Raw genomic sequence first — 12,413 nt, forward strand, 5'->3', positions numbered from 1 at the left:
TCCCCTTTCTTTCCATCTTTTTCCCTTTTGCCTCCGAGGCTTGTGTCGTTTTTTTTTTTTTCAACTCCTTTCTTTCTCTTTCATCTCTCTTGCTGCGTCATATATATATATATATATGTATGTATATATATGCACTTAGCGCGTGCGTGTTGGTTGTTCCTGCGAGCTCTGCCTTCCCCATCTGTATGTTTTCAGTTTCGTTGTTGTGTGTTGTTTTTCGGCGGGAGGGGATTGCCTGTAGTTCTTCTCCCCATCTTGTCATTGTTCTTCGTACCTCTTATTCCATCTTTTTGTGCCTTTTTCAGTTTTGTTTTTCCTTTTCCGATGGGGTTCTCTTCCGTTGAAGTTTGCGTGCTTGTGTGTCGATGCTTTTGTATGTATTTATGTGTGGCATGTATGCATGTTCTCGTGCGCGTCGTTAGTAAAGTTTGTCGTGTGCCATGTGTATTGTGTCCTTAGTATCCCAGTGTGCGTGCATATGTGTGTGTTTGTGCGTGGATTCGTGCTTGTGTCTCTCTCTGTCTCCACCTTTATCCTTGTTTTTGTCTTGTGTAAGTGTGTGTGTGTGTGTGTGTGTGCGTATGCGCACTCGCGCAACTGCTGATAATCAAAGCCCACGCCCATGCACACACGCACACGCACACGCACACGCGCAGGCAGATATGTATGAAGACACACAGAAGCACAAGCAGCCACGGAACAACGTGCACACAACCGAACTCACAACAGAAACAAAGCGTGCATATACAAGCGCGCGTTGACGCTTTTTTTTTCTTTTCTTATGTGTGCCGCCGCTTTTTTTTTTTCTTGTCTTCTGTGTGCCGCCGTTTTTATCCCTCTTTGAGTTGTTTGTTTATTTTCTTTCCGCAATGTTGTCGTTCTCCTTCGCTGTTTTATTTTTCTGTGCGAGCTTGGCATGCTGGCGTTTTGCAGTGCGGTTGTGCTTCACGTTTGGGTTTTGGTTTTGTGTGGGTGTGCGGGTGTGCGGCATCTATGTGCATGTCTCTTTCTTTCTGTGTGTGCTTGCGTATGGTTAGTTGGGCTGGCGGTTTGCTTTTAAAGGCTTTGCTGCTTGATTTTGGCTGATTCTGTTCATCTTCGCTACTCGGATGCATTTTTTTTATGTGTCTTCTCTCTCTAGGGTGCAACAGAGCCTACGCGAACAAGAGCGAGAGCGAGCGGAGCGCGACACCGCCGTCACAGAGGAAGTTGCCCATGCCGTAGCGCGTGGCCGTTGAGGTAGTGTTGCGGCTTCTTGTCTCTTCTTCTATGTTTTTTGCGTTGCTCTCCGGATGAGGAGAAGGCTGAAAACGCGAAGGCGCTGGTAACACAAGCACAGAAAAGGATGAAATGGCTGAAGGTGACATACACGTCGGAAACAAACAAGCAAACAAAGACATCAGCATAAACATAAGCGGCTTGTCTCTCTCTGTGTGTGGGGAAGGGGAGGGTGTGGCGCTCTTCTTCGAAGCAAAGGTGCAACTAGGGGCCGCTTGCGAGTGCGTGCAGATTGCATGGTCGGATGCGATGGCGTTGCTTCGGGACAGAGAGAGATACAACTGCTGCCTTCCTGTGTAGGCGCGCCGCAAGAGAAGGAAGGGAGTGAGGCTGGCGGGGGGCACTTCGGCCTATTCGGCTGTGTATAGTGACAGAGAGGCGCATATGGGAGCAGTATGGTGCGCGGTCACCTTCTTGTCCTCCTGCGCGTTGCCCTACACGCTCGATGCTAGCGCTCTGTAACGATCCCGTGTTCCACTGGACAGTTCTTGACGCGGTGCTTGACTAACATACGGTCACCCTTCGCCAAACAGGCGTGTAGGGCGTGCCTCTCACCTCCCTCGCCTCGACATTGTGGACGTCTCTCTTCTCCATCAAGTGGAAGGCACACCGTGCTCAGATTCCCTATCTGAACTTCACACTCTCCCTCTATCACCTTATTTTCACGTTTTGTCGATGCACTCGCTGCTCTGAACGGGGTCTTTGCGTGAAGGACGAACAACAGCAAAGGTCAGACGAACCTATTCCTACATACACGCACACGCCCACTCAGGCACACATGAGACATCACCCACTCACCCCCCTCGCCCTCCCATCATCGATCCCGTTCACCTCTATCCCTCCCGTCGTTATCGGTCGATCATCCTTCACAGACATACACGCTAAAACGGGGCAGTAGAAGTTTTTTTTTGCGGTTATTATGGTGTCGTTTACGTGCAACTACTGCCAGGATGTGGTGAAGAAGCCGAAGGTGCAGAGCCATGCATATGCCTGCGGTTGCGATACCTTCACCTGCGTCGATTGCATGCAGTTGTTCGACTTAGGCACCGTCAAGGGGCACACGTCCTGCGTGACGGAGGAGGAGAAGTACCAAGGAAAGTGGAAGGAAAAGCTCAGGAACGGCAGCAAGGCCGCCAAGTTGGCGGAAGCGCCACGCAGCGGTATTGGGCGCCAGCCGCGTGCGCCAATGAACGACCTCAGCTCTTCTGATGACAGCAGCGACGGCGACTGGGTGACCCAGAGCAGCGGTAAGGGTGCAGGTGCATCCAACGGACACCAAAAGCCAAGCGCGATCGCGTACCGCAAGCGCCCGTGTCCTGGCTTGTGCCTCTCCTCTTCCGACGACGAGGGGATGGGAAGAGGTGTCCCCACAGCGCCGGTGGCACCTGCGCACAAGAAGGCAAAAACGGTTTGCTCAGCCTCCTCGACGCCGTCGTCGGCGCTACCGGAGGCTGCGCCTGTCCTGACGGAGCGGTCGCCTGCAAACTGGAAGCCTGGAGCGAAGAAGGGCACCGCATCGCCTGCCGCCTCGGTGCCGCACCGTCGGCCCAAGGAGGTGAAGGACGAGGGAGAATGCAAGGTGACACATCCCGGCAAGAAGGATACGCCACTGCTCCTGCCGCGTTCCACGATGTCGAGGGACTGCATGGTGCCCACCTTCCTGTTAGGCACCAGCGAAGAGGTGGCTGACATCGTGGCAGACGTCCTGCGCAACAGCGGTGTCTCCTCCATGCGCACCAAGGATGTTGCGAAGGAGCTCGTGGAGCGGTACGCTAAGCGAATTGCTAAGTCGGTGCGCCACGCGGTGGAGACAGCGGCCGAATTGGGTGCCTTGAAGATCGACAGCGAGGGCAACGTGTCGGTTGCGTAAGACAAACACGTGCGTGGCGAGTAGTGGAGTCGTTTGAACACAGCTGTGCCGTGTGGCATCGGGGTGTGAACATTTTGACAGCGCTGTTATGCGGCGCTGCCTCTGCACTTGTCTCTGGCGCGGTGTGGTACGTTTTTGATCGAGAACACAGAAGAAAACTCTGCATTAACGCGTAAGTGTAACGGCATGCGGGGCGCCAGTGGTCGGGGTCACCTTCAACACGACACCATCGTTGTCGTCTTTGACCGTCCTACGGTGGTGATGTTGCTGCCCGTCTCTCTGTCTCTCACGCATATTCTGCGTCACAATGTGTGCTTGCTTGCGTGCGTGTGTGTATACATGTCGAGCACACCTTCGGCTAACACGAAAAACAAAACAAACAATAGTAAGGCAGCGGAGAACAGGCGTAGACTTGCAAGTGTGAGGTCGGCGAGGCCATAAATTCATGCCGACGGCACACGCAAGATAGAGGTTGGAGTGCCTTTTCGACAGTCTCGAAGTGGGCCTCCGTCATTGCAGTGTGTGCTGTCCTTTTTTGTTGCTGTTTTACCTCTGGCAGCATGCATGAGACTTTGCAGCTGCTAGGGAGCGTCGCCGTTACAACGCAGTACTGCCAGAACGTCTCTCTCTCTCTTGCTTTGTCGGCCTTATCCCAGTATTCAGTACCACGGCACCGGCCTATTAGTATCACGCAGAACCTAAACGACTCTCGACAGGATGAGGGCCGCCTCTTGGGGGTGGGATAAAGGCGAGAGAGTGGGAAAGGGTCGAGAAGACACACAGTCGCACCGGATAGACGTCGCTGTGGCACCTTTACTTTTTGGCGGTGGGTGGTGGCTGAACGCACACTCGCGGTCGCACGCCCGTGCGCTTGCAGCTTAGCTGAGTAGGCACACTGTAAGCCACAGGCGTTTGTGTGTGCTGTCGCCTGTTTGCTTCTCTTCAGCCTCTTCCTTCTTTTTCCCCCCTTTTCTCTCTTCCTCGCTGCCGGCTGCCGCACTGGGAACTTTTCTTCATACCCGTCCTTCACGTGCCGGCTGATGCTCACCTTAGCATGCACCCACGAACATACTCGTGCAGTAAGCGAAGAGGGAAGTCATCCGCATTCACGTGTTCGTCCGCGCGCCTGCCGTAGCTTGCCTCATCATCGAGCGTCTTTACACAGACATAAATAAGAAAGAGGGGCATCCGGCATCACTCGCGCAGAATCACAGAACGAACATTCGCCATATAAGCGACGCATCCTGGAGAAGAAAGCAGAGCACCGGCTAGGGAGGGGGTTGCCTGCCTGGGCACTCGCATTTTTTTTTCCGTGGTTCCCGAGGCAAAAGCGGAGTCGGAGCAAGTGGAAAGGTGAGCACCAAAGTAGACGCTCACCTGCCCAACGTTCCGGCCAGCACTGCCAGAGAGAAGAGTCACTAACTTCACCTCCCCCCTTTCTCTCCCTCTCACTCCCCATTATTGTGGTTTGACACGAAGTCCTCGCTTGTGTGTGTGCTTGCGTTGTTGGCAACAAAGAAGGAGCATTCAACGAAGACAGTACATCTTCCTCTTCCGCCTTCACGTATTACCCATCCTTTCTTCTCACTGCAGCTCGTTCTGACTCCTTCCCACTCCTCTCTCTTTTCTGTCGCCACATACGCCGACGCACGCATCCCCCTGAGACCCATCATACACGCCCCTAAGCGTTTCAAACGGAGAGAGGGAGGCATACACGTTTTTTGTTTTGTGCTTGCTCTCTTTTTCCCACCTTTTCCGGTTCCTCATTCTTTTTCCTCTTCCTTCTCCGAGCTTGCTTGCTATCACACACATCGATTTGTTTCTTATTAGTGTTCTTTCCTTGTGCATTGCTCTTGACATGTGAGGGGCGCACGTGCTTGTTTTTGGTGGCTCGTTGGTTTCTCTTCTCCCTTACTCACTCCTACACGCCCCCCCCCCCCGCGCACGGGTTCATTACGACGGCGACTACACACGCGTGCCGGGTCTCTCACGCAGACAGGCAAGCAAAGGAGACGAATGGCTATCGTCCCTCCCTTTTTTTTACCAGCCCATCTGCGATTTTTTTTTTGCTTCTTGGTGGTGGGGGCTCTCCTTTCCTTTTTGAATGCTTCTTGTCATTGCAGTTTCTCCCCACCCCTTCGTGACTCTCTCATAAGCGTCTATACACATATATCCACATACACATATACATACATATCGTTTAGTTGTCTGACTATCTGAACTCCTGTCAGAGGGTCCTTTCCTTCTCCATACTTTCTCTTCTTTTAGTACTTTGCAGTACGCCGAGGAAAGAAAACTTAAAAGTGAGGGAGAGAGAGGGAGCTTACCTGCAAAAGAGAAAGGCGCGATACGTAAAGACATAAATATCTTGCTTGCGTGTCTTGTGTCTTGTGTGTGCGCGCGCGTGCGTGTTGAGGGTGAGCGTGAGAGAGAGAGACGCAACAAGAGAAACAAAAAAAAAAACACAACAGGAACGAAGGTTCCGAGCTCACTTGATAGTCCGTGTGCTTTCCATCTTCTTGCATACCCGCACCCGCCGTTCCCCTTCTTCTCTCCCTTCTTTGCTTTCGTTTTGTTTTGCTTTCTTCCTTTGTTGTTGTTCTCCCTCTTCTTTTGCTAACTCACTCTGTCTTGCTCTGAGTGTCTCCCTGTTCTCCGACACTGCCTTACACACGTCATCATCTACGCCTCCTCTTCGTTGCGTGTGCCTTGTCTTTGTGCCTCTTTTGATTGTGCTCCTGCGTTTCGTTAGTTTCATTTTTTGTTTTCGTGTTTTTTTTTGCTTTTTGCTTTTAGTTTTTAATGTTTTAATTTTTTTCCGCCTCTCCTTTCTCACTTGCCTTCGTTAGTGTACATTTTTATCGTTTACACACTCACACATATACGTGTATACATGTGTATACACGTGTACATGCGTATGTAAAGGCGTTCACGCTCATGCTTGGACTCATACGCATGCATATGCGTTTGTGAGGTTTGCGTTGTAAGACACAGCATGATTATTTATATTTTTGTTTTCTGCTTCGTCCCTCTCCTCCTCCAGCCTCCTCCCTCTTTTTTTTTCTCTCGTTGATTCGTGTGCGCCCCTCTGGGTACTGCGTATGAATTCGCAGGAGACGCAGTGCAACACTGGCTTGCAGAAGAGCAAGAGCATCTGCCCGCCCCTTCAGGTTTATAGTGGGCATCATCAGAAGAAGTCGCACCGGCACGGTGCACATCACCCATCATCTCGGGCCACAGGGAACAGGCCTCCTGTCATGATACCGGACGTGAAGTTTGAGGTTCGCGACCCCACGTCTTCTTCACCGTTGCCTCCAAAGAGCAAACCTCTGGAGCAGCCGTCTTCGTCTATCCTCAGAAACATGAGCACACCGAGTCCCTCACACACACTCAATGCTTCTGTGAGAACTGGTGATGCCTCGATAACATCATCTACCCCTGTAAAGGACAGATCGATCAACAGCTTGCACAGCCGCGCACCAGCGTCACAGGAGCAGCGGCAGCACTCACTGCCAACCTTCCGTGAGGCAGAGCTGCCGCTGCCACCGAGGAAGAACAGTGATACTCGCCCCTTGCGCCGCCCAAGCAGGGTGCCGCGCGACGTCGAGGATGTCGTGAACGCACCTCTTCCGCCGTGCCGCGCCTCGCCGCAAGGGCCGACACAGGATTCACGGGGAGCTAGGGCAGGCTTGGATGACAACGGCGTGCATGTGCACATGTCAGAAACTGCCTTGATGTCAATTTTGCCCGTGGAGGCCACGCTCACGGCGGACGCGACAGATGGCCGGGTGTCGGGGGAAAAGCGGAGCTTCCCTACACTCCGCGTGCCTCATCAAAAGCAGGCAGACCCCCGAGCGATACATCGTCGCGACGACATCGGCAGCAGCAGCAGCACCCCGCGCGCCACCGGCGAGCAGAGAGCGCTCGACCCCAGCATCACAGCGCTGGAGTCGGAGACGGTCACTGCGCATGCGATGCAAGCGAGCGCTGTCACTGGGAGCGGCACCGCACTTCAGCCCCATCCCCCCTTGACCTCCGTCCCTCTCGCATCTCGCCATCCAACCGTGGTGGAGGTGCTGCGGCGGCCGCAGCCCGCGCCGTCTGCACACGCGGGCAGTCCGCAATCTCGTGCGTTAGAGGCCCTCGGCCGCTCTGCTTTGGCTGGGCCGATCTCCGATACCTCCCGGATGCCCGCAACCGACTCCGGCGCGTCCGAAGGCAACCATCTACTCGGGCTACTGAGTCCACACCCGCCGGCCTCGCTGAGACCACTCGACACCGAGGAGGTCAACGGGGGCTGCGACGGCGGCTTGCAGGTTCCGCCTCCGTGCTCGTCATCGCGGCCGCAGAGCTCTCTCAGCTGCCTGATTTCAACGGAAGACGGGACGGAGGGCAAGAGCCGCGTCGACAGCTGCGTGATGGTCTGCGACACGCAGCACTTACCCCAGTCGGACAGCGAGTGCCTCTCCACGCCATCGTCGACGTGCCGCCGCTCGGCGTACAGCGTCAACGCCTCCCGAAACATGCTTGAAATGTTGCCCCTCACTGACTCTTTCGTTGCACGCGCTGAGATGCCGAGCGCGTGCGTTCGCGCAAGGCCGACGCGTCCTCTCGGTCGTCGCACGCGCTCGGGCATCGCCGGCTTGCTGACGAGTTTTGGCACTCCAGCCGGCACGACGAGCTCCAGCGCCAGCGTCCTCGAGCACGGCGTCGCGGCGATGCGGCGCGGCAACAGCGCCCGAACGCGGCCGTCGACGCTCGAGCCTCCTCCCACCCGCAGCAGCGGGAGCGCCAGCAGGGCCACTATGCGCGTTGCCGAAACCAGTCACGTATTGGGCACAGCACCCCGGCCACCACCTTCCCTCTCCTCGGCCACCGAGGAAAAAGAAGACCAAGCCCGTGAGCAGCCGCCGAGTCGTGACTCTCAGAAGACCTGCAATGCGCCTGCCCTGACCACGCCTCACTCTCCGCATCACCCGGCTGCGCACACCTTGACTTTGAAAGCGCCAATCAGTGACTGCGGCGTGGCCCAGTCGGGCATCGCGGCATGTGCGCGGAGGAAGTCCATGGAAGACCAGCAGCGGAAGCAGCTGCGCGGTAGTTGTGCCTTGCAGCATCGCGCGCGTCCTGAAATGTGCGGCGCGCCCAACATCGTGGACTCGGTAACAGCCACCCCTGACGCTGATGCCGCCAGCTGCATTGCTACCACCCCGTCATTCACTTGCACGACGTCACCGCAGGGCAACGCGACTCCGGCAAAGCCAAACAGCTGCGTGTCCCTTGGCGCCTCAGTAATCTCGCTGGACGACAGCGTCATGGGCGCTTCGCCAGGAGTTGTCGCTGCGGCGGCCGTGACGACCACGTCTGAGTCCTCCCCGGCAACACCGGCGGCCGAGGGAGAACTGGAGGCTGATGCGCACCACCGAAGCTCGCTCCGCTCGCTGGAGAGGCAGCAGGTGAACCCCTTCCTCCGCTCCGCTTCGATTCTCTCGATGCGCTCCTCGTCCCTGGGACGCAGTAGCCCAAGCACCGCCGCCGCCGGCGGTCGTAGTGGACGCGGTGGGCGGGGGCACCACGGCTCCCTGCCGCTATCGTTTGTGAAGGTGCCGCCGCTTGTGTGCGGTGCGCAGGGGTTGTCCTTCTGTTCACTCACCGCCTCCGGCGTTCAAGCCTGGGTAGAGGAGGGTGCCGTAGATGCGCCGCTTGACGTCTGCGTGACGACGTTGTCGTCGTTGCTCCGCAAGACCGATTCGCAGCTGCGCACGGCAGACAGCAGTGTTTGCGGTGGCAGCAACTTGCTGCGGCTGATCCCGCGCAGCGAATGCGCCGCCGGCGTGGGTAGCATCCTTCGACCACGCAGCAGCTTCTGTTGTTCTCATCTCGGCTTGTCAAGCAGGGCCAAGCGCTCCGGCAGCAGTTCCCTGCAGCGAACGCCACCACCGCCTGGCCCCCCGGTCAACGTCACAAACTTCACCAACAACGTCTCGTTTCACCACACCATCTTTCTCAACTCTTCCACGCGGTCAGTAGTGGGGGCGAGCGAGGGCGATGCAGCGTCGGTGGCGACGACGACAACAACGATGACGACCACCGCAGCGCACTCCATTACCCGCTCGAAAGCACGCGTGCTCCTGTCGCCGGTTGGGCAGAGCAGCGCCTACCAGGATGAAGAGGAGTCCGAAGTGCAGCGCGACGTGATGATCGGCTTCGCTTCCGCTCAGGACGCGACCATCGCAACACGAACAGTGAGCGAGGAGATGCAGCCGAGCCGCCTCCGTGCCATGGGCGCGATGCTTGAACATCCGGATGCGCCGCCGTTTGCCAAGGCTGCCATTCAGCGTCTTCACATGCGGTGCCCCCAACTACCACAAACCCAGTCGCTCGACACGCACTCTTCGCCCGACCTCTTGCGCAGCGGACGAGACGACACCGCCGCGGAAGCGCCAGTGATTGTCACTACGACCACCTCTATCCACTCATGCCGCTGCATGAGTCATTCTTGCATGGCTAAGCTGCAGAACTCCAGCGCTGCCGCAGTCGGCACAGATGATCCGCGGTCCCAGGAGCTCTCGGCAACGCCTTTGGATGAGGAGGTGCGAACCGGGCAGTCCAGCGCGTTTCTCATTCCACGCATTTGCCACGATCGCTGCCACCTCTGCGACGTTCACAAGTACGCCAAGCAGCAACAGCGAACAACGACCGTGTTGTTGGAGTCCGTGAAGGCGATCAAACCGCAACGACAGAACGCGCTTGTGCCACGCAGCATAGTGGATGCGAACAGATCGGTGGCTGGTTGCCTAACAGCGACAGAGGTGCACCTCCCCAAGGTACTGCCGGTCAAGCGGCCCAACCAACGCTTCTCCATCAAGCGCCTGCTCGGCCTGTGATAAGTGGCAAAGAAGGCGAACAAATCAATCGCCCCCGCTTCCCCACTGGGCGCATACGCGATGTCTACTTTTCGTTTCCATCTTGTGTTTGTACAGCCCTTTAGAGACATATATGTGCATATATATATATATATATATATCACCTCAGCTGGCACGCGCATCTCTGCGTGTGCCTGTGTGCGCCTGTGCGGCTTGACTTCTTTTGAATTGTCCCGTTTCTATAGTGTTGGCTCATTCTTTTTTTTTTTTCTCCTGTGCGTGCGTGTGTGTGTGTGTGTTCTCTGATTGGTATGCGTTGCCTTTGGTTGTATGAGCGGGGACATACACAGTGGAGGCTGTCTTTATCTCCTCTCTATATTTTCTACCCTTCCACCTCTCCACGGTGCCGTACCCTCCCTTTGTTCTTGCCGAAGAGAATCTGAGGGAGGGGGGCTCTCTTAGCGTTGGGAAGATAAACATGGACAAGGTTGCCAACGCGAGGCTAAAAAGACAGAGGATGTGACAACAGGGGACGGGCAGGCTTATAGCTGTGATCACGACCGCCCGCTCGTGGAGACCTTGGAAAAAGAGGTGGGGGCAAGCATGTTGGCCGCTCCTCGGATACAGGGCAAGAGGCAGCCACAGATGAAAAAAAAAACAGCAGGCGAGTAGAGGGAGGCAATGTGGGAGAACGGCTGGTATGCACCATATTTGCATCCAGTCAGTTTCTTCCGTTCTCCGCACCACTTCGCCTTTCAACTACCCACCCCCCACTGCTGCTCCGCCGCCCTTCCATGACTCTTTCGCACCTCAGCTGTAGCCCTCCCACCGCGTCATGCGATGTGTGGTTTCTTTTTGTTGTTGTTTCCCCCTTTTCTGGCCGCTGTTGTGCGTGGGCAGGCGTCTGACGTGCGTGCTCTCTCTTTTCGTGTCATAGGTTGGTTTCCGAAAAAAGAAAAATCAACTCGTGTCAACCCTCTTGTGTCTCTCCTCCTCTGTGTTGGCTGTCCGATGCATGACATGCTTGATTCCTCAGTTTCCTTTTCTCCCTGTGGTTTGCCTTCTTTCTTCTCCCTCTACTCCCTCGAGTTTGCCATCACCATCACAAGCATCTTCTCCCTCCCTCTATTTTGATGTTGACTTCCGTTCTCTCCCTTTCTGTTGTTGTAAGCCGCTGTGCTTTTTCGTTTGCGTGTGTGCCACGTGCTCTTCGGTTATGGTTGTGATTGCCAGTTTCTTTCGTCGTTTCGCTGTATATTTTGGGAGCGTGCAACAAGGATGTGTGTACAGCTACTGCTAGTGGCAGAAGCGGATCACCATCACCTCAGAAGAACCCTCCCCCTTTTGCCTCGTGCTACTGTCCCTCCTTCCAAAAAAGCACCGACAACACGAGCGAGTGCCACGAGCGTCCTCCCTATCCCGTCATCGACACATTTCCGTTCGTGAGCGTCATCCGCGCGCGTCCTCATTTCTTTCAATATTTCTTACCTAAGTTTCCTCCGCATCCATCTCTTCGTTTCTCTTCCTTCCCTCATATTTCCCTTCTCGTATACACCGACTCCACCTGATGGCGTGCGCAGCACTGAAGCACACCCCTTACAAGGCTGTCCCGAAGTCTCCTCACCTCTGGGCGGGTCGCTGTGTATGTGCCTGTCTCTGTGTGTATGCTTGGTGGGACTGTATCTGAGGGTCTCGTAACGAATGCGTGCATGTGAAGGTCCTGATCTCTGCTGTCCGCGATAAACTGTTTCTTGCCATTGGCTGCAGTTCTCTAGCGCCTCGCGTGTTCAACTTTCCTCCACCTTGCCGTTTCCCTCTCCCCGACCTTGCTTCTTGTTCGCTGGCTCTTCACGTGCCTGCGCGCACCTGCCCTTCTTTTTGCCTGTGCTTGGTTTTCCGTGTCCGCGTCTGACGGCGGAGCGCCGTTGGTATGTGTTATCCCTTGTCTTCCTGTCCGCCCCTTCATCACCCCCTCCTCCCCTCCTCTTTCTCTACGGTCGTTCGTTTTTCGTTTCTTTCGTTCACCTCTTTCAATGCTTCTGATGACATCGCGATGCTTGCTGCATCCCTCCTGCGGTTTCGGATTCCTAGACACGACGATCGGACAGGGGGTCGGAAAGCACGGGCACTTGCGCGAGGCCCTTCCCTCCCCCTCCCCAACCCGCCCCGGATAAGTCTTTTATCTCGTGCCGTAACTCCTTTAGCGACGATGCTGCAGCAGAAGCCAGCGCGATATATCCGGCCGCGCCCCTGCTGCGTGGAAAGAGGGGCTCACTGCGCCGCTCCTGAAGCCGCACAGGCCAGATGGTGGCTCCACGTCCTACCGTCCCTGCGGCGCTGACCAGCGATCCATGCAAGCTACTCGAACGAATGATCGCGTGACGACGGCCCAGAGCATC

General features: G+C 55.9%; 2 protein-coding genes across 2 annotated transcripts; both read left to right on the forward strand.

Annotated features, from left to right (window-relative positions):
- Positions 1 to 2,197: 2,197 nt before the first annotated feature.
- LDBPK_291510 (RNA binding protein, putative) lies at positions 2,198 to 3,148 on the forward strand (the record flags this gene model as incomplete). Its single annotated transcript, XM_003862522.1, has 1 exon — positions 2,198 to 3,148. The coding sequence occupies one exon, from the start codon at positions 2,198 to 2,200 to the stop codon at positions 3,146 to 3,148; it is 951 nt and encodes a 316-aa protein (XP_003862570.1).
- Positions 3,149 to 6,249: 3,101 nt separating this feature from the next.
- LDBPK_291520 (hypothetical protein, unknown function) lies at positions 6,250 to 10,035 on the forward strand (the record flags this gene model as incomplete). The annotated part of the gene is made up of 1 exon (XM_003862523.1): positions 6,250 to 10,035. The coding sequence occupies one exon, from the start codon at positions 6,250 to 6,252 to the stop codon at positions 10,033 to 10,035; it is 3,786 nt and encodes a 1,261-aa protein (XP_003862571.1).
- Positions 10,036 to 12,413: the final 2,378 nt, after the last annotated feature.

This window comes from Leishmania donovani, chromosome 29 (genome assembly GCF_000227135.1).
Source record: "Leishmania donovani BPK282A1 complete genome, chromosome 29".
NCBI lineage: Eukaryota > Euglenozoa > Kinetoplastea > Trypanosomatida > Trypanosomatidae > Leishmania > Leishmania donovani.